Genomic DNA, 24,653 nt, shown 5'->3' on the forward strand with positions numbered 1-24,653 from the left:
GCACGCCTCAGCGAACGGCCAACCCCGCCTCGCCTCGCTTCGGACTACCTGCTTCGCGCATGCTCAGAGGGAACTTCGGGCAGTTCGGGCACAAGCGCAGGGTTTCAGGGCTTCACAGAGGGCAATGCGCATGCTCTAAGCGAGCGGCTTCGCCTCACCTTCTGCGCAAGCTCTGTGCCAGGAGCGGGAGGGTGGGGGTGGAGGGGGGGGTGCGTATCGCTCATGCTCAGCTTCAGCTCCACGCCCGCCGCCCGGCCGAGGCCTTCGCCGCGCATGCTCAGTACGGCCCCGGCCGCCGCAGAGTTGGCTTGTGCGCTTGCGCGGCGCCCGGAGCCGGGGCGAGGGCGCTTGCGCAGTGAGGCCGGGCAGCCGTGATGGCGGCCGTGGCGGAGTTGGGGGGTGCGGGCCCATGAGGCGGCCCAGGCCCCGGGCACTCAGCGCAGCGAGGAAGGGGCGGCGGCGCCTCGGCTCATACCCGCGCCATGGCGGGCGTGTTCGACATCGATCTAGACCAGCCCGAGGACGCAGGTTCGGATGAGGAGCTGGAGGAAGGGGTGAGAGCGGAGAGCCCGACCGGCGCGGCGAGCGGGCGGGTGGGGAGGCCGTCAGGAGGAGCGGAGTACGGGGGAGGCCTGAGGGGGGCGGCGGGGCGGGCCCGGCCGGGAACGGCGGCGGGAGGGGCTGAGGAGAGGCGGCTGAGGCAAGGCGGGGAGGCCACGGCCCGCGCAGGTGAGGCCGCGCCCTACCCCGGCTGCGGCCCGCGGAGCTCCGGCCCGGCCCGGCCGCGCGGTGCCCTCCCCGGGGCCTCCCCCGCTGCGGTTGCGCTCTGGCGGAGCGTTTTTCCCCTGCAATCTTCGCGGTGGGTTTTAGCACGAGCGTGGCGGCGAGGTTTGGTGTCACATGTGGGGACGTCAGTGCGGGAGCGCTCGCCTCTCTGGAACTGTATGAAGGGATCGCTCTGGCGCCAAAATTAAAAGCAAAGCGCTGAAATGCTATCAGGGGTCTGCACAGATCAACGCGTGTGCCCATCCCACGCGTCCCTGCGTGGGTCACTTTGTGATCTGTAGTTTGTTTTTCTGTAATGCTCTTTGAGATGCTGTTAAGGCCTTTGGGTTGTCTTACTGCAAGATCACAGTTAATATTTCTCTAGTGCTACCGTTGCTTTTTTATGTTGTTTTACACATTAAACGTTTGCTACTGCTTAAGCTCCTGCTGCATTCATGTTGTGCTGTTTGAATACGGGCTGGAGTCCTTGGGATTAGCAGATACCCTGAAGCCCAGCTGGAATATCCACAATGCATGTGAGCTGCAGAGACGTGGTTTGACAGCTGAAGGCATGAGCAGTGCTCAGGTTGCAGGGGAAGTGCTGTCTGTGACCCCAATAACCAATACAGGACCTGGCTTACAAGCATCAGTTGCATCACAGCACCCACATTGCCAAGAACAGGTTCTAAGGGGTGGCACAAAAAATACTTCTGGCCCAACTTCTGTGAGTGCAAATGCAAGATGGCAACCTAATGCAGTACTCTGGTGCCTTTTGGAAGATTAGGATGGACTTGAAGTTAAAACAGAACCGGGGAGTAGGGAATATATGAGCATCAGGAAAGCGTAAGGGAAAAGTGTTTTACTGTAGTGATTATGCGTGCCCTAGAAGGATCAGAAGGACACTGAAGTTGTTCTGGGAACATGAGGGGTGGTTATTCTGTTTGTGGATTTTTTGAATTTGTTCATTGTTGACTAACAGTAGGGTCAAGGGCAGGTTTAGCAGGTTCTGTTGTGAAACAGATTGTCAGTGGGCTGGATTTCTCTAATAAACATTAGCAAGGGGACATGAGGGAGCAAGCCTCTGTCCTGGAAACAGACTTGAACTTCAGGACTCCGTGACTGATTGCGGGTTCTAGGCTGTTCCTCACTAACTTGCAGTTGCTGTTTTATGTGTATATTTTTAAAACTGAAAATGTAACTTGTTGTAGTCTGGAGCTTGTTACAAACTTGCCCGTTAAATTCTGCTTGTATTACTTCCAGCTGTCTGCTTCCTTTGCACTTCTTCTGCCATGTAGAGCCACAATTAGAGGGAGCTTTTATCTTGCATAAGGGCTCAAGTTGAAAATTGTTTGAAGAAAATATGTCTTCAAAAATGAACTGCATTCTTTAATGGCAACTGGTCCTGGTGTTGAAATGCTTGAGCCTTTTTAGTAGTATTTGTGCATTAATCTGTCTGAATGATTGTTGGTCAGAAAATGTGTACAGGACCACAGTGAAGCTTAACTGTGCTACTGCTATTGGGATTTGATTACCAGCAGACCTCCTCCTTGGTATTGGTATTTAAGATATGTAGAAGTGTTGCAACACTTGCACGGGATTTTGTAGACTTCTGCTCATAATTTATTATTCCTGACATTTAAAACTTATATGTACGTAAACATGTATGTGTGTGTATATATATAACAGAAACAATATATGTAAACATATGCATACATGTAAAGAAATTGTAAAAGACATCAGTATATTTATTTTTGGCTATGCTTTGTTTTGTATGTTGCAATTAATCTTCCTTCTACTCCTCCTGTTTCCAGGGTCAGTTAAGTGAGAGCATGGACCATGGAGGAGTTGGCCAATATGACCTGTAAGTTGCTGCTAAGAATATGTTCTGTACCATTCATGCCAACTACATATAGTCTCTACTTTTGTTACATTGTTAAGTTGAATAGAAAATTTTGTCGTTCTTGTTCAATCTGAGTTCAGTTCTTTTGCTATTTCTTCACATTAAAATTTGTGAATTGTATCTTGAAACAATAATAAAACAAATTTGGCAAAACCTGCTGTTGTCTTTAATCCTTGTTTCTCCTAACATAGCAATTGTATTTGATTAATGCTTGCAGTATGAGTATGGTGCCCTCTTTGCAGAACATTGTATGTTCTGTCAGGTTTATAGTAGAGGTTCTGGCTGCATGTTTGCATAGCAGTCTGAAGCAGATGGGAATTCAGTTATGATTTGATTTCACGAGACAGTACCTTTAGCCATGCTCCATGTGCAGATACCCAGCTTGCTTTCAGCATCCCATGTCACAAGAAAGCAGCGATGGTTAAAACAGTTCAGTTCCCTTTTCTGTAGCAGGGTGAGGTATTGGCCTCGCCCTGTCTGTTAGAGAAGTGTAGTATAATTTAGAAACATCCTTAAGTTGTGGATCAGCCTTCTTCTGTGTCATGTTCAGAGTTGTGACTTCCTTTGTTCCAGCTTTTATTGCACAGTATTTGTTAAAGAAGTTGTATTGTGACTGTGGGGACTGCTGGATGTGACTTAACACTGAAACACACCTTGTAGCCTTGTAATCTAATCTTGTGGAAGTGGATTCAAGTCAGTTTGAGTTGTTGGTCCTTCAGACTTAATTCTGGTACTGTACAGAAATGTATTATGCACTAAAATGAAGGGATCTGAAGGAAATCTTGATACGATAAACACAATTTGCAGATATTCTTTTGTGCAAGCTGCAACATAGTGCTTTGCACGCACGTGAATACAGTTTCTGATGCTAAGAATTCTCCTTCAGTCATTCATATATGTCAGTTTTAATGTAAGTTTTGCCATAAGTAATCTGCTTGCTTACTTTTTCTTGATCATTTTCCAGTATCGGGTAGTCTTATATTCTTGTTTCGGTTTTATCCAGCGGCATGGAGCATTGTGAAAAATTTGAGATTTCAGAAACTAGTGTAAACAGAGGTCCAGAAAAGATCCGACCGGAGTGCTTTGAGTTACTGCGCGTACTTGGCAAAGGTGGCTATGGGAAGGTAAGGGACTCTCTTCTACAAAAGTAAATCCATTATGCTGAAGGCAGTCAAAGTGCTCTCTTGCCACGCTTGGTGAGGTCTGATCTTTTCATTCTGTGTTCTGAAAAGCTGTGCTTGACTGCTGCCAGGGTTGGTGTCTTGGGCTGCAGTCACTGGTGGCACACAGCAGCGTCCCAGACTGGTTCTGATTCACATAATTAGCTGTCCTCTATCAGACAGCTTTGCAGTTTGTAGATGTCTTCATATTGACTTCCCAGATCTTTGCTTTTAGCTTATGGCAGCTAATGTAGTTCATAATGAGTAATTGCTTTTGTATTGGTGTTGTATAGGTATTTCAAGTACGAAAAGTAACTGGAGCAAATACTGGGAAAATTTTTGCCATGAAAGTTCTTAAAAAGGTAATATGAGCGTTCAGATTTTGCTACTATCTAAAAAAAAATTATCCCATTAGCTGTTACAATTACATAATTAATATACTGGAAATTGATATTTGCCTATGATAACTAGTTATTACCATGCTACACTGGAATTTATAATGAATCTTCAACTAAGTGGTTCTGCCTGCAAGGTTCTTAAGTGGATAATTTACATATCTGAAGATCTCATCTGATCTAAATTTCTCTATGAAATAAATGAAAGAATTAAGCTTTGGCAAGAAACCCATTATGTATATGTAATGGGTATTTTTAAAATTATGTTGCTAAGTCCTAGCATCGTGATTCAGTAGACTCAAAGGGAGCTAAATATGGAAATCTGCACTTCACCATTTTCTTACCCTCACGTTTCTGCTGTTTGTAGGCAATGATTGTGAGAAATGCAAAAGATACAGCTCATACAAAAGCAGAGAGGAATATACTAGAGGAGGTGAAACATCCCTTCATTGTGGACTTAATTTACGCCTTTCAGACTGGTGGAAAACTCTACCTCATCCTTGAGTATCTCAGTGGTCAGTATATGAAATTCTGTTCTTTATTCTTTGTAGCCTAGGTAATTTAAAACCTGATTTATAGTGAGAAAAAGCAAGCTAAATAGAAAAAACTATAGGAAACGTTTAAAAAAAAAAGCCATAGAAGAAACAAGGACAGAAATGCTGGTTGGTTTTCAGCATGAAGTTTGGATGCGTTTGGTAATTCTTTAAGTTGATGGTATTATGTGAATATCAGAATAGTATGTTCTCAGTTGTGTTTTTTGTAAAACAGAACTTTTTGTAGACCAGTACTGATTACTCACGTTTAAAAGTTTTTTAGGAAATGTTTTTGACTGATAATGATGATAGAGTGTACTTTGACAGAGTATAATACTTCTCATTTTTCTCACGACAGGAGGAGAACTATTTATGCAGTTAGAGAGGGAAGGGATATTTATGGAAGACACGGCTTGGTAAGTGAAACTATTTTGGTAAATTAATAGGCTTTCTCGTGTGCTTAGAACTGTCTGTTCTGACTTGGAGAACTGTAATTGCTTTTTCATTTTGTAGTCTAGTGAAAGAATCTGTTACTCAGGTTTGGGGAAGATGCGTGTGTTCTGTGTGTAGCAGTTTGTGCAGGTGTCTTGAGACTATTGTCTTAATACAGGAGAGGTTCCACTGCTGATTGCTGAGTGTGACTATCCCGTGGGGTGTGATGTGTTTCAGGTGTTAAGGAAAGGACTGAAAGACATGTTCCACACACAATTTTAGCTGACAGTTACAGACTTTACAAATGACTGTACTGGCTGTGTGCTCCTAATGATGGAACGTGTGAAGTAGTAAAGTATTTCAACAAATGAACAAATAAGAAACAGTCCTCTGAGAAGCAATATTTTACATACAAACAAGTTGAAGTTACCTCTTCTCTCAGATACTTTCTAGGAATCATTCATGTGGACATAGTAACTTTAGTGCTTAGGAGGCTCAGTGTGATTCAGTATATCTACTTGCCTGGCTTGTGTTTTCTTCCAGCTTTTACCTAGCAGAAATCTCAATGGCACTGGGGCACTTGCATCAAAAAGGAATCATTTATCGTGATCTGAAGCCGGAAAATATCATGCTTAATCATCAAGGTAGAAATACAGTAGTAATTATGTTGTCAGTCATTTGAAAGTGCTTCTTCAAAGGTCACTACACTTCATTCTTATGTGAATTTTCTTATAACAGTGGCATGCTTGTGGTCATGCCTGGTATAACTGAATTAACTGCTAAAGCTTATTGCTTGCCTTTAAAACATAGCTTCCTCAAATTTAATAGAAAAGCTCCTGCAAGCTCCAAGTTATGTGTATATAGGCACAGGCTTTTTTTGCCATGATTCACTTGGTACTGTTGCATCTCTGAAATCTTAAGCATAATTCTTGTGGGTCATTGTGAAATACTTAAATATATGTCTTCACACGGAAACTTTTAAGTAGCTGTGTCACAGCATCACAGTGACATTTCAGTAATGGAGCAACAAGGCATTAGTTAGGGACAAGTTAGGTAAGATGCCAGTCAGCAGCTGAATGACTTATCTGGCTGCTGGCACTTTATGTCTCAGTAGCAGCAATTCCTGATTGCAATGCTGCATTGTTACATGACAGTGATCAGTCTGGTGATCTGTGCCATCCAATATTTTTGTGTGATATTAAACAACTTTAGTCTTTGTGTATGATTATCTTGTTCTGTCTTACTGACTGTACTGCTTCATCAAACCATTAACAGTAACTGGAGATAGTTCAGAGTTATTGCATATTAATGTTATATATAAAAGAATGTATTTTAAATGTTCCTTAGAGAGATGTCAGAATTCTGGTATTTGCCTGTCTTACATATTATTTATTTTATTTCAGGTCATGTAAAATTGACAGACTTTGGATTATGTAAAGAATCTATTCACGATGGAACAGTCACACACACATTCTGTGGAACGATTGAATACATGTGAGCTGCCTGATGAAACACAGAAGTATTGTTCTGGTCTGGGGGTAGTGGTTAAATATTGCCTTTTATAACTGAATGTTCAGTCAGTCACAGAAATTGTACTTGAAAAGTGGCAGTCAATTACTACTAAGCTTGTTAAAATATTTTCATATTTTCAATGTTTTGATTATAGGGCCCCTGAAATCTTGATGAGGAGTGGGCATAATCGTGCTGTGGACTGGTGGAGTTTGGGGGCATTAATGTATGACATGCTGACTGGAGCAGTAGGTGCACAGTTATAATTGCATGTATTTCTCTTTATAGCTTTTGAAGTTACCCGTCTTCTAATTCAGATGCATATATAAATATGACTATACTTACATAGACTGCAAGTAACAAGTATAACTAAAATATGACTATGCTTATTTTGACTACAGTTGTGAGCTGGTCTTCTCCAAAGAATTATTTCAAATTCCTATTTGCAGTAATTGTATCTGCTTTATACATTACTGAAATTATTTTGTGCACAAGTGAGAGACCTAAACAAGCCATATTTTTCCTTCCACTACAATGGTGCTTTCTAGCCTCCTTTCACTGGGGAGAACAGAAAGAAAACAATTGACAAGATTCTCAAGTGTAAACTCAACTTGCCTCCCTACCTCACACAAGAAGCCAGAGATCTGCTTAAAAAGGTAGAATTTTAATGTCAGTACTACACATGTATGTGAAAAATAGAAACAATGGTACCACTATGGCTCTTCAGCCCATGCTTGTTTTGACTGCTGCTAACTCAGTCTTGGTTTTGTGTGGCACAGAAAATGATTCTCCTTGAAAATATGGTTGTTTGAATACAGATTTTCTGATAGTTCCATATTCATTCTGCGTGGTATTCAATCATGATGATTCATTTCAGGACTAACTAGTCTAATCGTAATGACATAACTAATTCTGGATGTTATTTCTTATTAAGCTGCTAAAAAGAAATGCTGCCTCACGTCTAGGAGCTGGTCCTGGAGATGCTGGAGAAGTTCAGGTAACTTTTCCTTAACCTGAGAAAAACTACTTTACTTAAAATACAGTACTTTACAGGGAGCATCAGGGAAGGGGAGAGCGCATCTGACTTGAAATGTAAAGCACAGAAAGGTCCTGCATGACAGACAATCAAAATGTGGATGCTTTGAAGTATAATAGAAGAGCAGCTGTCTATCAGATCGTTTGAGATTTGGAAAATAATTTTCTTTCTTTAGCTTTGGCTAATAAAATAAATATATATATTATTAAAATCTAGATTTTAACTTTTTAATCTTAAATTTCTGCAAGTCACAGGCAGAAGGCTGATGCATGACTGTGCTGTTGTTAACCCTTCTAGGCTCACCCGTTCTTCAGACACATTAACTGGGATGAGCTGTTGGCACGAAAGGTGGAACCTCCTTTTAAACCCTTATTGGTATGTACTCAGACAGCTGTGAAATACTTCTCCTGTATACCTTTAGGAAAGGTCTTAAACAGTGTGGTACCTGAAACTTAAAAGCATTCACTCCTAGAAACTGGAGTACCATTGCTTTCTGGTACTTCAGTAGTTAAATGCGTCAGCTTAAGATACTGGTTCTCAGATTCACTGTTTTCTATTAAAGGGAGAAACTATCTGGTGCAGATTTCTTTGTTTTTATTTATTTCTTTATTCCTGAGAATGGATGCTATATCAATATTTAAAGAACAAAAAGACCCTTCATGCTGTTCTGTCTTGCTGTTCTGCAGTCATGGTATTCATCTGTCACCAGAATAGGATATCGCTTTTTTATGTGAGAAGGGGGCAACAACACCTGAGAGCTAATTTATCCATCTGTTCAGTCTCCTGAAGGAAGAAACTTCTGCTCCAGTTTTAATTCCTCCCGCTTCTAAGCTGTAGATTATTCAGACTTGGAAGTGCAGTTATTTCTAAACATAAATCAGTATTAGTTGAAACTAAGACAGTAGTTGCTAAGCAAAAGTAAATTATGTTTAATGCTTAGTTAAGTTTAGATGTTTGCTTATTAATATTTACTCTGTATCTAGTGCATTCTATGCAGTAATCATAGTTCACCTCAAGGCAAGGAGGTGGTGAATGAGCCAGTGTTGTCCTACCCTGTATTTTGATTACATGGCATGTCTTTTTTGCTTTGGGTCCAATTATCTACAGCAGCGAAGGTGTAGGTATCCTTCATAGTTCCTGACTCAAAATCTGACTTAAAAATGATTTATGCATCACTAGTGTTGAGCATACTACCGTATGAAGGCTCCAGAGCTTTTATCCTCTCCTTTTTCAATGACATTTAGAATGACAAGAAAGACTGGTATTTCCAAACCAAATATCCAAAGATGATTTTCTGTTATTAGCAAATTTTATGAAAGCTGTTTGTACTAACGAGATGGTTTATAAAAACATGCTTCCTTGGTTTGGTTACATGAAGGCCTCCACAAATGGGTTACGTATTTGTCTTTTTGGTTACACTTAGCAGGAGACAGGCTTGGAGTGATGTCTGTTGTTCTTTGGCTGAATTAGAGAGTATTCCTCATAGGCAGTTACTCCACTGTTGTCATCTGTCCCTTAGTGTAAACACTTCTCTGTCTGTGAAATTGGGATTAAATTATCTGGAGAAAGACTTCCAGAAATTAATAGTTGTACCTGTTCTATACTGGTTATGACCAGAGGTAAACTTGAAAGAAACTGCCATTGTATTTCTAAAAGTTTTTGTTTGTAATTTGAGATTTTTTTTTAAAGGCATCTTTTTAATTTGTGTTCCTTTTTGATCCATAATTTTTGCCCCTCCCCCTTGCCTTTATTTCTCAGTGTCAGTGCCCATAGTGACCTCCCACTGGCAGCGACAGGATTCCGACACCACTCCAGGGCTTTACCACAGCAGAGCTCTGCCAAAATCCTATGGAATGAACTCCATCCAGAGGCTACACTGATCACCGCTAAGCCATTTGGTTGATATCTGTAATATAAACCCTTAATCATTTTGTTTTTGCAAAGCAATCTGAAGAGGATGTGAGCCAGTTTGATTCAAAGTTTACACGTCAGACACCTGTTGATAGCCCAGATGACTCTACTCTCAGTGAAAGTGCCAACCAGGTCTTTCTGGTAAGTGAGCCAGGGACAAGCGTTTGTTACCTGTGGAGAGTTCTGTAGTGTTACTTGGAAACAGTACAGCAATTCAGGTAATTTAATTCATTTGAATCTTACCATCTGATACTTGAAGCAAATATAGATAATATAGAACCCACATAAACGTTGCTTGCTTTCTGAAATGTCATTATTCTAATTCCAAACTGCATTTAAGAATCCTGGGGATGTGATTGTTTTCATTGACATGCAGAGAATCCATCCTGTAAATCAAAGTTAACTAGTTTGAGCATGCTTCTGTGAATCTGTGAGCCAAGCAGAAATATCTGGGGTGAGCAGGCACCCAGGTAAGGAATTCCCTAAAGTCCTGCTGTTTGCATCAGGTAATGAGCAGATGTTCCTGTGTCTGAAGTTACTGTCCTTTTTGGAATTCCCTTTTCTACTTAATGATGGTAATAACTGTGCAAGTCACCAGAAATGTCCATCTCAGCTGTAAGTTTCAGTGTGCTCCTTGCTGTTTTGCAGGGTTTTACGTATGTGGCTCCATCTGTACTTGAAAGTGTAAAAGAGAAATTTTCTTTTGAACCAAAAATTCGATCACCTCGGAGATTCATAGGTAGCCCTAGGACACCAGTCAGGTATGGGTTTTTTTTCCTCCTTTTTTATCAACTTTTTGTCTAGTAGTTTAAAAACAAACAAACAAATAAAACAAAACTGCCTTTCTTCTTAGTGAGCCCATCACTTCCATTGAAGTGCAGTATCAATTCTGTTTTACAAACTACATTATTAGAGTCAAATTTATGGTGTTTGACAGCACAGGAGGTACTCATTAGCCATCTGTGCAGTCTGGTGCAGCCTCACAGCCTGGTGACTTTGCTGTGCTGTTCCTCTAAAACTTCCAGAGCATGGGGATTGCTTATGTGCTGCTAAAGAATCATTTCAGTAAAGAAATATATCCCAGTTACTCAAAGGAGAGAATTTTACTTTACAAGAGGCCGTGGTAGATACTAGACTTGAGAAGTGGAAGCAGAAGGAAGAATTAAATGCTTCTCAGCAGGCATTTGAATTTGGCTGCCTGCAGAATGGAGGACATACCTTTGTGCTGTGTACATCTTCATTTCTGATTTTTGTATTTCTTGTTTTAAAGCCCTGTAAAGTTTTCCCCTGGGGAATTCTGGGGAAGAGGTGCTTCTGCCAGCGCATCAAATACTCAGACACCTGTGGAATATCCAATGGAGACGAGTGGAATAGAACAAATGGATGTGTCAGTTTGTGGAGAGGCTTCGGCACCGCTTCCAATCCGGCAGCCAAACTCTGGGCCATACAAAAAACAAGCTTTTCCCATGATTTCCAAACGACCAGAGCACTTGCGCATGAATCTATGACAACACAATTTTTTTAAGCCTTTGAAGATGGATAACAAAGAATGGACGTAAGCCCCTTGAAGTATGAGGGCTTGTGTGGCTTACTTTTAAAAAGTGACAGTATCAAAGAGTCAGTCCTTGCGCAGAGCGGCTTGGAAAGCAAAGGAAAATGGATTTTTTTTTTCTGTCAATCAATGGTGCATAAAAAAACTTTAGAAAATGGTATTGCAGAACTCTAGGCACATCATCTAACTGATTTGCAGCGACATCTTCTCACCTTATCAAGGATTTTTCAGCTTGGTAGCTTGAAACTGACAGTATTAAGGGGCAGGATGTTGCTTCAGAATCACTGGTCTAGTTGTGAGTGTGTCAAGGAGGGTTAGCCCTTTCACTAGGCAAAGTATGAAATGCCTATATGCTTGCGACCGAGGAATAATTAGCATGCAAGCTTGGTTAAGCTGTTTCCTGCAATGGGGTGGAATCAAAGATGAGAGATAAAATTAATTGGTATTTCACATTCAAAACCGAATGAGTTTTTTTTATATATATGTAAAAAAATATATATTTTTTGAATAGATTTTTTTGATTCAGCTCATTATGGAAAGTATCCCAAAATTTAGCATACAAAATAATTGGTTGCTGTGAAGAAAGTGAAAGCTCTAGTTCTGATTCTCCTCATGAAACAAAAAATCAGTAAACGAGTTACTCAGTTACCAGCTTGGCAACGCGGGGTGGGAAGGAACTGTTTCACTTGCTTACCCAACTGAAATACCTGTTCCTGCAGAGACAAATGGATCTAATCAAATCACAGTGCTGCTATGTTCTAGGCTTAACTGGAAGCCATGGGCTCAGATACACGTCCTCCTTATTTCATCCTTGTCCTCAGCAGACATTTCACTGGAAAGCATCACTTTGGTATATGCCAGTCACTTAGCTGGAGACAGCTGAATACATTCAGATTCTTACTCATATAAAAGGTTGGGAAAAAGTGCACCCGAGCACGAGGTGTCAGGAGGTGTGGCTGTACTACCACAGGAAACATGCACAAGTTCTACGTCACGTAAGCAAGCAAACCTTTTTGTAACCAGTGGGTAAGAACTTGAGGAAATCTTTTTCAAATACATTTTTGCTTATGGGACGGACTTCCCTGCCATTACATATTTCTAAATTTGCTATATATATATATATTTTTTTTTTCTATGCTGGGGCAATAAATTTGCTGATTGTGTGAGGCTGAGGAAAACGTTAAATGGCCTTTCAGCGAATGTCTTCCACAGTGGGTCAGAACTTCAGCAACTTAATTTAGCAAACATGTTCTAAGGACACTATTTATGTTTTTAAAATTGTCACAATCTGTACAAATGGCTTACAGGTACAAAGAATAAAATAAAGGTAACTTTACCTTACTTAATACTTCCTGCCTTAAAGAAAGCATTTCCATGAGCATAGCTGGTGAAAGGGTTAATATCTGCAGAGCTTTACACTAGTTATAGAGCGTGTATGGTGTGTGCGTGTGTGTGTATATGATCATGCAACTGCATACAAGTCCTGTCATTTTTTGCCTGCCACACGTTGCATTATCTTTAGTCAAACTGTGCAAAGTCTACTTCTAGTGTTTCACAACAGTAGGGATTTTTTATAGATTCTGCTTACTCTGTGTATACTGAATCTTTTTGAGCCATAGGATCCAAGCCATAAGACTCTCTACATGTTGAATCCGATCAGAGTTTGCAAGCCAGAGGATTCAGTGATATCTTGTTGATACTAACAAAGAGCCAACAACGACAACAAAAAAAGATACATATGATTGAGCAAAAATTAGTACTTCTTTTTCTTCCTGATAAGCCTTTTGTTGGAGAATTTCTTTTTTAGTTTCATAAGGAAGATCAAGTTACCTTACATTGACATAAACTGTACTGAAGATTGATGTTTTTCAGTGGGCAATGAGCTGCTGGTGACATGCTGTGAAACTGAAATCAGAGTGCTTACATGTGTATATGTTATGCATATTTGCAGAGAGGCAGCACTTCAAGCAGTGCCTGCTCTGTCACTTGTTACATAGGTTTCCTACCACGTTTACTGAGTATAAACGAACTTTGGTTTTTTTTGGGGGCAGATCTCTTGGTCCTAGTTACAGCTAACAGTTCCTTTTTGGTTGGCTGGATAGACTTGTCCAGTAGAGTTGGTTTGGTATGGCAAGAATGGCAAGAGTTGTTTGTCTGAGTTCACTGCTTAATTACAGATAGAGTTTATCATTCTTAAAAGGAAATTTCACATACTGTCCACGTTTCATCCCACAGATTGTAAGTTTAATTCCCTACCATAACTGTGAAACTTCTGGAGTGTGACTCGGACAGCAAGCACACACTATGCAATATGGTTTATCCTGTATTTATTTGTAAAAATATCAGACATAGATCCTCTATATATATATATATATATATAGTAGTGTCAAAATGACTAGTCACGACCTGAGGGGAGTGGAGTCCTAGCTCCTGTCTGGCTATTTCAGATAAGTGCAGAATGCATTGAATATTGGAGAGCTTAACAAGTGCTTTCTTTTGTTCATTTAAAAATGTCTTAAATTTTTCATTAGAGTATAGAATCTTATCTTTTTTATTTTGTACAAGCTGCGCTTTTTTAATTATAATCACTGAAAAATTCACTATGATTTGATTTTATAGAATTTTTGTAGCATTACAAAAATATAGTAAAACTGAGGTTAATACCTGTTTTGGCTAACCATATGAAAGTATTAAACTTGAACAAAAGTCGTATTTTTTTTTACTAGATGTTAAATAGGGAAATATTTTGTTCTGCGAGTCATTACCACAAAAGGTTCCTAATAGGTCAGCTGCATTACCAGCAGTTTTTCTTTTCCCATTTAATGCAGAAATGATTCTGGTATAAGATATTCAGAATTTCATCATTTTTCTCTGTGGGAGTGATGCATACATTTGATGCCATTTGTGTACTAAAATTGTAATTCTGGGAATGCTGGAATAATTCCTACCAAGACTGTCTTAATTGTGCCATCTGACATCTGAATGTCATCCTGGTATTAGCTCACAATAAAATATACAAATAAATGAGTCAGTGATTCTTTGGAATATCCCTTATTATTATTTTTTAATGTATTTCTATCTAGCTTTCCAAAAGCTGAACTGCTAGAGAACATAGGATGTTTGTGCTCACCCTATACAGTGGATGCTTACTTTGGTTCTGTCCTCTGTTTAACATTTAACTCCCAAACTGCTGTCACTGTTAACTGAGTCCCTTGCCCACTTTACAGAGTAATCCCTAGCCCTTCTTACAGATGAGTATAGGAGGAACAGAAGCTCTTAAGAACAGGCCCATGACTTCAGTATTCTTCCTGCAGATCCTCAATCGTTTACTGTATTTGGTTTCTATATATGAGTTTCTAGAGGTTGTTCTCTTCTAGGTTTACTTGGCTCTGTAGCTGTGTTCAAGAAGCACCTGAGCTGCCTTAGTAGAACAAAAGGTAATCCCTGTTCTGCTTTTCATCTTCCCAGTTTATTAGAAGTAGGCTTAAGTATAACTGTAGGTACGGAGGGAGAGGGAGAATTTCCTTTAGAACTTAAAGGTCCCAAAAGATGCTGATCAGTCTATGTTGGCAAGCTCAGGTCCCTAAGCTCTGGCTCTTGAAGAGTGACTGCTGAATGCCATCTGTCATCTTCTCTGTTCTGTCTCCTGCAGAATCAGCTGTGTTCTGGGTGTCTGTGTGCATGCATGTGTGGAAAGCAGGACAGCTACCCTGGCCTGAGCGGGCTCGACAAGGAAGAGCTGCATCTCCATGGCAAGATGCTGACAAATGGTCAGAGAGGACATCCTTCAAGGATGTAAGTTACTCACTTCTTGCTTCTCTGTAACTAAGATGAGAATGACTTGTTTCAGTCGTGAAACATAAATCTAACCTGGCTGATAAAACTCTTTTAGGCTCTTTTTCTTTTAGAGAAACTGTTTGATAATATTGCTGCATTTGGATAATTCTCACTGGATCTTGTAGAAATTAACTTGGAGATAATAAGATAACTTATTCTCTGCTCCTATATCTGACCAATTTAAACCAGTGAGTAAACTCTTGGCATTAGCATTTCAGGTAAAACCTAATCCAGGATAAGTCATGCTTTACGTTTGAAGAATACTGGGTGAGTTGGTTATCTTTTCCTTCTCCAAAGCTGTGTGTTGGGTTCACACACAAAGCGTGTTTTTTTTAAGGTGCTATTTGTTGACAGAATTAAATCTGGCATTTGAACTGCTTACAGAGTACTCAAACCATACCTGCTTTACAAAAAAAAAAAAAGACTTAGAACACCCTTTAGATAAGCAGTGTGTTCAGACTTTGGGGAAGTCCAAATATGAGTGTGTAACTGCCTGAAGAGCCACGTGAGCCCCCACTGTATAGAGGTGTATCAGATTCAGAACACAACCTAACATTCTCCCTGCTCATTTTTGTTTCATGACAGGTTCAGTTCTTGTCTATCACTCAAGATAAGTTCTGCTACAGCTGCAGTGTGAGTGTCAGCAAAGATGACATTCAAATAGCAGTAGTTCTGATCTCACATCAAATTTAAACACAAACTAAAGCATGGTTAGACCTGTCTGAGGAAATAAAGAGCTGGCTGTTCTGCCCATACTGAAAGCATGGGCACAAGCCCCTTACAGCACAGCTCAGGCTGTGTGGCCAGGCATCAGTTTTTTTCCCCTGACATCCTCAGGACTGCTCTAAAGTCATTCAGCTGTACACTCTCCAAGTCAAGTACCTCACCTGCTGGAAAAGGCTTCCAAGAGAACTAGCCTCCTCTAATCCCCTAAGTTTCCCATTACAGACTTGGAAACTTTTGCCTGTTTTCTTTAAGCTGAAGTCTTTTCTCCCAGATAACTGTGGTAGAACAACCACAGGGCACAGTTACTTTGAAATGCAGTAAACTTCAAACAATAACTTCAATTAGAAAATACACAGCATGCTATAGAAAAGCCCAGGTTGCATGTAAAATGAAACCTGTTAGCTTGAATCTTCCCTAGCAGCAAGGTTTTACTTAGGATACCAAATCTTATCACATCTTTAGCTGTACCTTTAAGAGCACTCTTCCCATCATGTCCTGTCAGCCCTATAAATCTGGCTCTGCCTTGACAGTACTGCCTGGCTACAATGGATTGCTACCTTATTCATTAAGTAAGTGTTTAACTTTGTAATTCTTCCTTGATTTAGTAGTTTCCTAAAGGTATTCAGTTAAGACAGACCCAAATTAATGAGCTAAAAATTTAGCTTTGAGTGTGTTTTGTTTTTTTTCCCCTTCAGTATTTTCTGAACAGCAAGGTGAGGAAAGGCAAGCATGAAAAGAAAAAATAAGTTAGCTCTGTAATCACTATAAAGATTAGCTGTGAGTAAGTAGGAGCATTCAGATTTTTGTTTTCCAGAGGCATCAGTTTAACCAGAAAAGTGTGCCTAGCAGTGGGCTGTTACTATGTGCTCTCATGTATGTTAATATAAAACAGCAATGAATCTTCTTTCTTTATTCAACGTGCACCAAACAAATAGATTTAAATGCGTTTATTCTCTCTGATTCTTATGCATACTACAAATTGCATATAGAGTATAAAATATTCTCCCCTGTAAGAAAATCTGGTTCCTGCTGTGACAAAAATAGAGTATTAAAGATCTGTTTAAAAAATACCAATCTCATAAAATGCGAAGTAAAAAACTAACACCAGCAGTTGCTTTTTGGTATCAAATCCGTGACCAATTGGAAATCAGTGCAAAACTAAAGGAGAAACATCTTCTCTTTATCTGCAGGTACAGTGAGAGACAGCTGTGAGTACTGATGCAGGAAGAAGAAGTTGCTCCAGTGTTAAGGGACCATTAACTCCAGGTGTGACAGGTAGCTTTAGCTCCCACTGTAGTCCAGAGTATCAGATTTACTGCTAATCCTGGGTTTTTGGTTGGAGTTATGTTAAAGGGGGTAAATACAGTTTACTACAGACTGGAACACTACGTAAGCTTTTAAATTAAATGCTGATTTAAGAAGCTGCTGCCAACACTAATGCAGTGTTTTGGAAGGGTTTGATTGTTTTCTAAGAGAATCACAAGCAGTGCTGCCTTTCCTGCTTTCGTTTTATAAACCTATTTTCCTGAACTTGAGAAGTTAGCACTTTCTGCACCGTTTTAAATATTAGAACATTTCCTAGAAGCAAGAAATGCCAGATACCTTGAACTGGAAAACTCATTCCCTGTGCCATTTGCAGTAACTAAAAATCAGTTGGTTGACATGCTTTAGAAAATCTGTAGATACATAGATGTGGCTCCATCCTTCCACTTGTTAACATGGTCTGAAATAACAGTTCTGCAGAGTGGACATGTTTTTTCTCTATTAAACCATAAAGAGATGCATTCTTCACAAAATGTGTGCTGTAATGAAAAGAATGACAACTTTGAGCTTCTAAGCTTTTCTCTCTAAGGTTGAATATTATTTGCACAGCCTGATTTCTAAAGACAATCAGGAGACAAACACTGATCTAACTCTACGTAGTTTCATTTACCAGTTCTTAATGACACCCGTAACTTGGCAGAAATTAATTCTGATGATGTGCATTACCTGACAGATCAGCAGGATAGGCTTCTGAAATTCAGCATGGCAGATAGAACAAATATCATCCGATTCAGAACACTGTCTCTTGCTAGCTGTCACCCCGTAGTGCTGCAAAACAACACTTCTTTCAGCACATATTAGTTTCTAAGCAGAAAAACAACAAACCAAACACAGAAAGGAACAGGGGAACAACTTGCTGAACGTTGCAGCAGTTGACATAGGGCCTGCAAGCTGTGTGCTCCCACCCCTGTGGGGTATGTAGTTAATTCAGTTGATTTCTTCCCTTGATACAGGTCTAGGAAAAAACAGGAGCAGTATTTTTGCAAAAGACTTTTGATTTGATGATCCCAATAGCACTTACTGAGTGCTTGACTTATTTTAGATCAGTAATACTGGGCTCTAAAATCTTATGTATTTTACCATGAGAATAGCAGGCTAAATAATACCTGTCCCTACACACAGATAACTGAGAAGCAGAAGTTACTTATATAAGTGAGAAACAAAGCTTGCCAGAACAATGGACATATTTCTGCTAAAAGCTCTGCCTGTATGCAAGCAGTATTTATACCAGTTAAAAAAAAGAAGTAGGAGCAAAGGATATGTTATCCCACAGGTTTATCTGAAGAGACATGCAGAACAGAGGTTTTTTGTTCAAGTCACCCCATAATTACGCAGTCAGAACTGCCAAATGGGGGAACAAGTAGAGGGGGATTACTTTAAAAGCACAGTTGCCATTAAGAGAGAGCTACAAAGCAATACAGGAATGGGTTATTTCAAAAAGGAGCATTTTCATGTGTATCAGATCTACTGTTTTTTAAATGAAAACGTTCAATACTCACTGGTCGGGTACAAAATATCCGTAAAACCTGTCTGAAGTTTCTCCATTGTCCAAAAAAGCTCAAAAGCTGGAATGGGAAGGAAAACATGAGTGCTGGTTAATGTTTTTCTCTGGGAACTGAAGAAAGCCTCCAAGTTTTTGTGCAGATCCCAGCAGCAGAAGTGGCACTGTTAAAGGCTTCAGACCAACCCTGTTCTAGTTGCTCAGGACGTAGCCCAGCTCAGAGCTCAGCCTGAAGGTTTTTCAGTATTAGGTGGCTGTTCTTGGGAAGAAAAATATTACTGGTATTGTGACCTGAAGCGCTCAGAAATATATTAGCACTATTATTGTGTATACAGTAGTCCTTAGACTTGTGATTAAGACACCATAACATCATTGTGTATGTTGTGTTGGCTTACATGGCTCTAGCACTCCAGTGCTAATTACAAAATCAGTTTAGAGGACTGTAAAGCTTACACACCTTGAGAATGAGGTAGGAAAGGGCCAGCAATGTCCCCAGGGTCCATCCGAGTACACTGTCCAGCTCCCCATAGCCAGTAAGATAACGGAACCAAACTGGTATGGGGACAAACATACGGTAATACTGGCAGAGTTCTTCTAACAGCATGTACCAGTAGCCCTAAGCAAGACATGCAAAAGAATCTCAAGATGTAAAATGCAAACATGTACAATTAATTGCTATACTGATGAAAAATTAACAGGCTGACACAGGGCCCCACTTACTTAACAGTACTATCAGATCTCATTAGCACTGAAAAAGAAAATGTTATAAGAACCATCAGCTTCTCGTTGGGAGCTGTGTTCAACGTTCAGGATTAAAAAGAGAGTAAGCTCCTTTCATTCACTAACAAAGGGAAGTACTGGAAGAAAGCAATTCTGCATTTGTGTCATGCCTATGTAAACTCTTTCACCTTGTGGTATAACTCCTAAACAGGACAAGATGGTGAGGACAAGGGGAGAAAGAAGCACAGAGAGCAGTTGAACTGAACAAGATTTTTTCTTTAACTTGGCCTTTAACTAAGAAATGAAATCCTGGTACATTCTGAAAATCTACCCAAGCTGCCTGTTTGGATGCTATCACACACTACCTACACTTGTTCACACTGTTAGTATTGTAACTACGAGTGGTATTTGCAGTTTGGATGTAAAGCCTGGCTTGTTTTTTGCATGTCTTACCTTGGGAAGCACATGCACATAAATACCCCACCAACCAATGCAGGCTCCTTACATGACTTAGTAAGAAACATGCAGTGCTAACAGCCTGTATGCACACTCTTCCACTGCTGCAAATAGAAGGTTTCTTCATCCCATCTCTTAGTGCAGAAATAAACCCATTTATCCAATAAAACAATACAAGCCATTATTTTTCAGATCTGACTGCAAGTCTTCCTTGGCACCAAGCAGAGAAGAACATGAAATCCACAGGGTTCTCTTGCCCACGGTGTAGAGGTGGATGAGACACAGACTTTTAATTAAAAGACTTTCCTCTGGGTAGAATTTAATCATTAGCTATTTTACCAGAAAAGGATGTTCTTAAATTCTTAAAGAGATGGATGGTTTTCTTACCTTGGATTTAAACGACATCATAAAAGAAGGCACCAGGAGAATAAAGCACTTGAAGCCCATGAAGAGGAATTTTAGAATGAAGTCTGTGACTCCCACAGTCCAAAGTACCTCCCAGAAGTTCTTAAAATCCACAGCAGGGTTTAAAAAGATTAAGCTACAAAACAAAACGCCGATGTATCAGAAGTTAACAGCACTCCTTTTAGATGAAAGAGTAACCAAGGATTATCACAGCACTTTCTGCTATAAGTGGATCCTTTGTGACCTCTGACAGCCTCTCCATTTCTGAACCTTCACCACAATCCCCCATCCTCTACAGAGAGCCTTTCTTATCCATTTTTGCATGACAATCTTTGATGTACACCCAAGACCGTATTACAGAACGGTCAATGAGAGAAAAGAAATCACAGATATTTCAAGATGCTGTGAATTCAGCATGCTGAAGGCAGGGTGGGAGGCTCAGAGCTGGGAACTGCACCTCCCCCATGGCTCAGGACTGTCACTGTGTGCGTGGTACCATTTTGCAAATTCAAAGGTATTGTTTTTAAGGACAGCACAGTCCAGAGGAGCAGGAGAGGAGGAATGGAGCTTAGAAGGAACGAGGAAGCGATGCTACGACTGAAGAAAAACAGCAGCACCACAGATAAAGTATTTCCAGTTGGTATCTGAGTGAACTGTGGCACAACAGAGATGTTCCTCTACTTACCTATAATACAGTGACTGAGAATGGAAGGTGTAATACAGGAGGAGGGACGACCCAGTGAGGTACACCAGTAACCAAGCACACAGCAACTTGGAGCACCGTTCCTGTAAGAGAATCAAGACTTCTTACAATACTTACCTACGCCTTAACTGCATCTCCAAAGCACTTTCCATAATGCCTGAGCAGACAGCATTGGAGAAAGCCCCATGGAAAGGTTCTGTCAGAACAGGTTCTGACATCTTCAGCATGATTTTCATCTGCATCAAGGGGTTTCTTCAAGTCACAGCCCAAACCCATCCCACTCTGAAGGAACGTGTTCCTTTGCAAGGGAACAGAGACTGCTGACAAAGTTAAAAGCTGACTCCAGAATTTCAGTGAAGCTTTTCCACAAACAGCTTTTCTCACAACAGCTGCTTTCAACAGGCAAAGGAAGAAAAGCTTTCTGAACTCCACCACCTTAACCTGTGAAGCTGTACTCCACACCGAAGCACTGAGTGTACAAAACCACCTCTGCTTTGTGCCCAGTGGTACCTGGTGCACTGTCTCCATTCATGTTTCTTTCAAAAGCTGATGGGTAAAGGCTTTGGTTAACTCAGAGTTGTGCTGCAGGGGGGTGGGGAGGGATACTTACTTTTAGGAAAACCTGATTTACTATGCTCTTGTTTGCATACATGTAAGTTGTCAGCAGCCCGATTCCAAGAGAAATGCCTGTCAGGGAAAAAAGAGTCCAGTTATGCACAGGAAATAAATGATTACAAAAAACAACACCCGAGTTGGGTTAAAATAACCAGCCCCTTCTTGTATTTCTTCGTGATCACAATTAATAGCTCCGATGGCAATGATTAAGCACGTTCTGTGTATGCCAGGAAGGGAAACAGCAGCCATTGAAAGGCACTTCAGCAAACCTCCGTTTCCACTGAACAAAGCAAATAAGAAACAAAGCGAAAAACAAAACTGGATTCTACTTCAGGCATGGCCACTGGCCCATCGTGGGGGCAGGGCCTGCTCCCTCACTCCTCATCTTGTTACACCCTACCCACGATGTGCTGCACGATCACTTTGACGCCCAGAATCAAGACATAGGGCAGACTGCTGTGCAACCACTGCAGGAGGAATCTGAGCTCCGACAGGGAACTGCTGCTGTGCTCCTCCGGCTCCGGGGCGGGGTCAGCAGACCCCCCCTCCTCGATGTGCCCCTGTCCGTGTGAGTGGCTCTGGGAGCCCGGCCTCCAACGCCTCCAGCTCGCGTTTTCTCTGCTTTCTCCCCCAGCAGAGCTCAGCTGGACGTGAACATCTCCGCTCGGATGACACGAGCTCTCTCCCGACGGCATCGCTTGGGATGGTGGGGAGGGGTCGGCGCTGCCTCGGGTGCTGTGGGGATGGCTGCAGTGTGGCTGCATGCCGGGATCCTTTTCTGGGCCCGATTCGTAGCGCTGTGTCTCCTGGAGCGGGAGAAGGGAAGAACAAGAAGGGAGATCACAACTAACGGAGGAGGTTAGAAGACCCGCAGGAACGCGGCAGGTTGTACGGAGCCAAGTAAAGGCTCCTCCAGCAGATACGGGCTCCCTTCAGACCGAACTCTGCCGCGCTGGGTCTGCCCCAGGGCAAGCTTCCCATCGGGGCAACTTCATCAGCACCTTCGGATGACTGAAACGCGCCCGCAGAGCCCAACCTTCATTCATTCACCTCTCCCAACCTCAGCGGCACCGCGGATAAAAACCAAAACACCCCAAACTCTGCGCGCATCCGCGAATCCTCTCAACCCTCAGCGCGGAGCGACCGTCGGGCGGAGGGCACGGATGTTGCCCGGGATGACATCACGCTCCCGCACTCAGCTCGGGACCGCTCCGGAGCGCGCGGGCCGGGGACGTCGGGGCCGTACCCTGAGCTCTGTGCCCCGGACACCGCTCTTAAAGGCGCAGCACAGATCGGCCCCGCCCGACTCCGCCGTCACCGCGGCCGTTTCCGCGTCCCAAAGCCGCGCACGACGCGCTCCGGGCGGAGCCCTCGGGGGGAAAACCGACGTCCGCCGCAACCGCCCCGGGCGCATCCCCCCTCCCCCCCACAACCGCCGGCCCCGCTCCCTCGGGCCGCCCCGAACCTCATCGCGCGGCCGCCGCCACCATCGCCGCCGCCTAGCGGTGGGGGGGGGGGGAGGAAGAGGAGGAGCCGCGAGGAGGAGGGGAGGAAGGCGTCGCCGTGGCAACTGATGGGCGGCGCTCCCTCCCGCAGGTCGCTTGGGGCGGGTGTGCAGCTCGCAGCCCGTTAGGACGCGTGCCGGTGCTCGCCGGGGCTCTTTCGGTGACCCCGTGGACGTCGCCGGCGCTCGGCGGCCGTTTTCCGCGGTGCCCGATGACCGCGTTCAGCCGGCGGAGCTGTGGCGCCGCCTGCTGGACGAGACGGGAACTGCAGGCGGAGCGCCGGGCTCGGCCGCCCCCCCCCCGCGTGCGGGCAGTGCCGCTGTCGGCAGCTTTCCTCGGTGTCTTTTCCCATCGTGGTTAATAAACGCGGGGAACGAGGCTGGAACAAACGCCGATCCTCGTGGGTCGGCCCCATGGCACAGATCGGGGTTCACAAAGCTTCATCTTCATCAAGTGCTCCTCCTAATGAGCTGTGACGCTGCTATTTTTCACGAGAAAAATACATAACATGAGCAGAGACAGAGCCTAAAGAACAGCAAGGCCACCTCTGTGCAGGAGGCAGTGGACTCCAAAAAGCAGCAAGGACTCGGTCACCCCGGAGCACCACACGCCCGGGAGCGAGGCTTTCACCGGGAGCTCCCAACCTCAAGAGGTGTCCCCTCCACAGCTGTCACATCTCTGCTCTTCTGGAACACCTTCAGGGATGGGGACTCCACTCAGAAATGAGAATCGTTGGGTTTATGGAGCAGATGAACTGCAGAGCTCCATGGTGGCCACATTACAATGCGATTACAGCCTCCTCCATTTCTTATTGTCTCAAGGGAATTTCTATTATTTTTATCTTCAAAATAAATAATATTTCCTCCCCAGAAAGTAATCTCAGCTCTGGGTTTCTCACAGGCCTGCCAAGTGCAGCATCCCTGTGTCTGCCATGGGGAACACAGCATCCCGCAGCAGCCCTGGGGGGAAAATAGCATCAACGTTTTTCATAGAGTAGACAAAATGGATGAGGGAGATGATAGTTTATATTAAACCATAATCAAATTCTTGTTTATGGCCCAGCTCCTCCCTTACATCCAGAATCTGTCATTTAGGTGATTGGGCCAGCAGGTGGCAAATGGAATTGAATTCAAGAAAATAAATAAGGAAGCAGGCTGGGGACCGGCTGCTAAAAAGATGACATCTAGTTTACTAATTAGGAGGATTTATAGGATGGTGTATTTAAAAATGGATGATTATTGATAGCTCATCTGGATCATGAAAGTTACCCCATTGGTTCTGCTTCCCAAAGCTGATGCTGTCGCTGCACGTGGTTGCAGCTCATGCAGTGATGCTGATGCAGTAACTGGATCTGGAACAAACCCCCCGTGGGTCATCTGCCCGTGCAGATCTGCAGGAACGTGGCACTCAGGCTCTCGTGTGTCAGTGGTGAAAACGTGCAGCAAATGGTGGTGGCTGTGCTGAGAAACGGTGCTCTGAGGGCGAGAATTTGCTCCATCAGAAGGTGTTGTTGTGCTCCTTGTCGCTGCTGTGGTTTGGTATTTCAGTAGGAGTGGTGGAATCATAGAGTTATTCAGGTTGGAAAGACGCCTCAGACACCCAAGGGCAGCCCCGACTCGTGCCCACTGTGCACACATAAGGTGTGTGCCTTCAGCTTTGCCCTGCACAT

The 24,653-nt window shown here is 42.6% G+C and overlaps 2 protein-coding genes across 2 annotated transcripts; one reads left to right on the forward strand and one right to left on the reverse strand.

Annotated features, from left to right (window-relative positions):
* Positions 1-361: 361 nt before the first annotated feature.
* Positions 362-12,539, forward strand: RPS6KB1 (ribosomal protein S6 kinase B1). Its single transcript, XM_065732025.1, has 15 exons — positions 362-554; positions 2,577-2,626; positions 3,669-3,789; positions 4,119-4,187; positions 4,588-4,735; positions 5,112-5,169; positions 5,729-5,829; positions 6,589-6,679; positions 6,852-6,942; positions 7,243-7,350; positions 7,629-7,691; positions 8,028-8,105; positions 9,675-9,782; positions 10,290-10,402; positions 10,912-12,539. Exons 1-15 carry the CDS (start codon positions 483-485, stop codon positions 11,147-11,149), a joined length of 1,509 nt encoding a protein of 502 aa, XP_065588097.1. The 5' UTR covers positions 362-482; the 3' UTR covers positions 11,150-12,539.
* A 4,852-nt stretch (positions 12,540-17,391) lies between these two features.
* Positions 17,392-22,971, reverse strand: RNFT1 (ring finger protein, transmembrane 1). Its single transcript, XM_065732050.1, has 9 exons — positions 22,945-22,971; positions 21,880-22,285; positions 21,475-21,551; positions 20,847-20,947; positions 20,144-20,297; positions 19,038-19,196; positions 18,579-18,644; positions 17,746-17,847; positions 17,392-17,558 (listed from the first exon to the last, which is right to left on the reverse strand). Exons 2-9 carry the CDS (start codon positions 22,241-22,243, stop codon positions 17,424-17,426), a joined length of 1,158 nt encoding a protein of 385 aa, XP_065588122.1. The 5' UTR covers positions 22,244-22,285; positions 22,945-22,971; the 3' UTR covers positions 17,392-17,423.
* Positions 22,972-24,653: the final 1,682 nt, after the last annotated feature.

The sequence above is a fragment of the Cyrtonyx montezumae genome, unplaced genomic scaffold, assembly GCF_038088225.1.
Source record: "Cyrtonyx montezumae isolate F1298 unplaced genomic scaffold, pur_monq_1.0 scaffold_15, whole genome shotgun sequence".
Taxonomy (NCBI): Eukaryota; Metazoa; Chordata; class Aves; order Galliformes; family Odontophoridae; genus Cyrtonyx; species Cyrtonyx montezumae.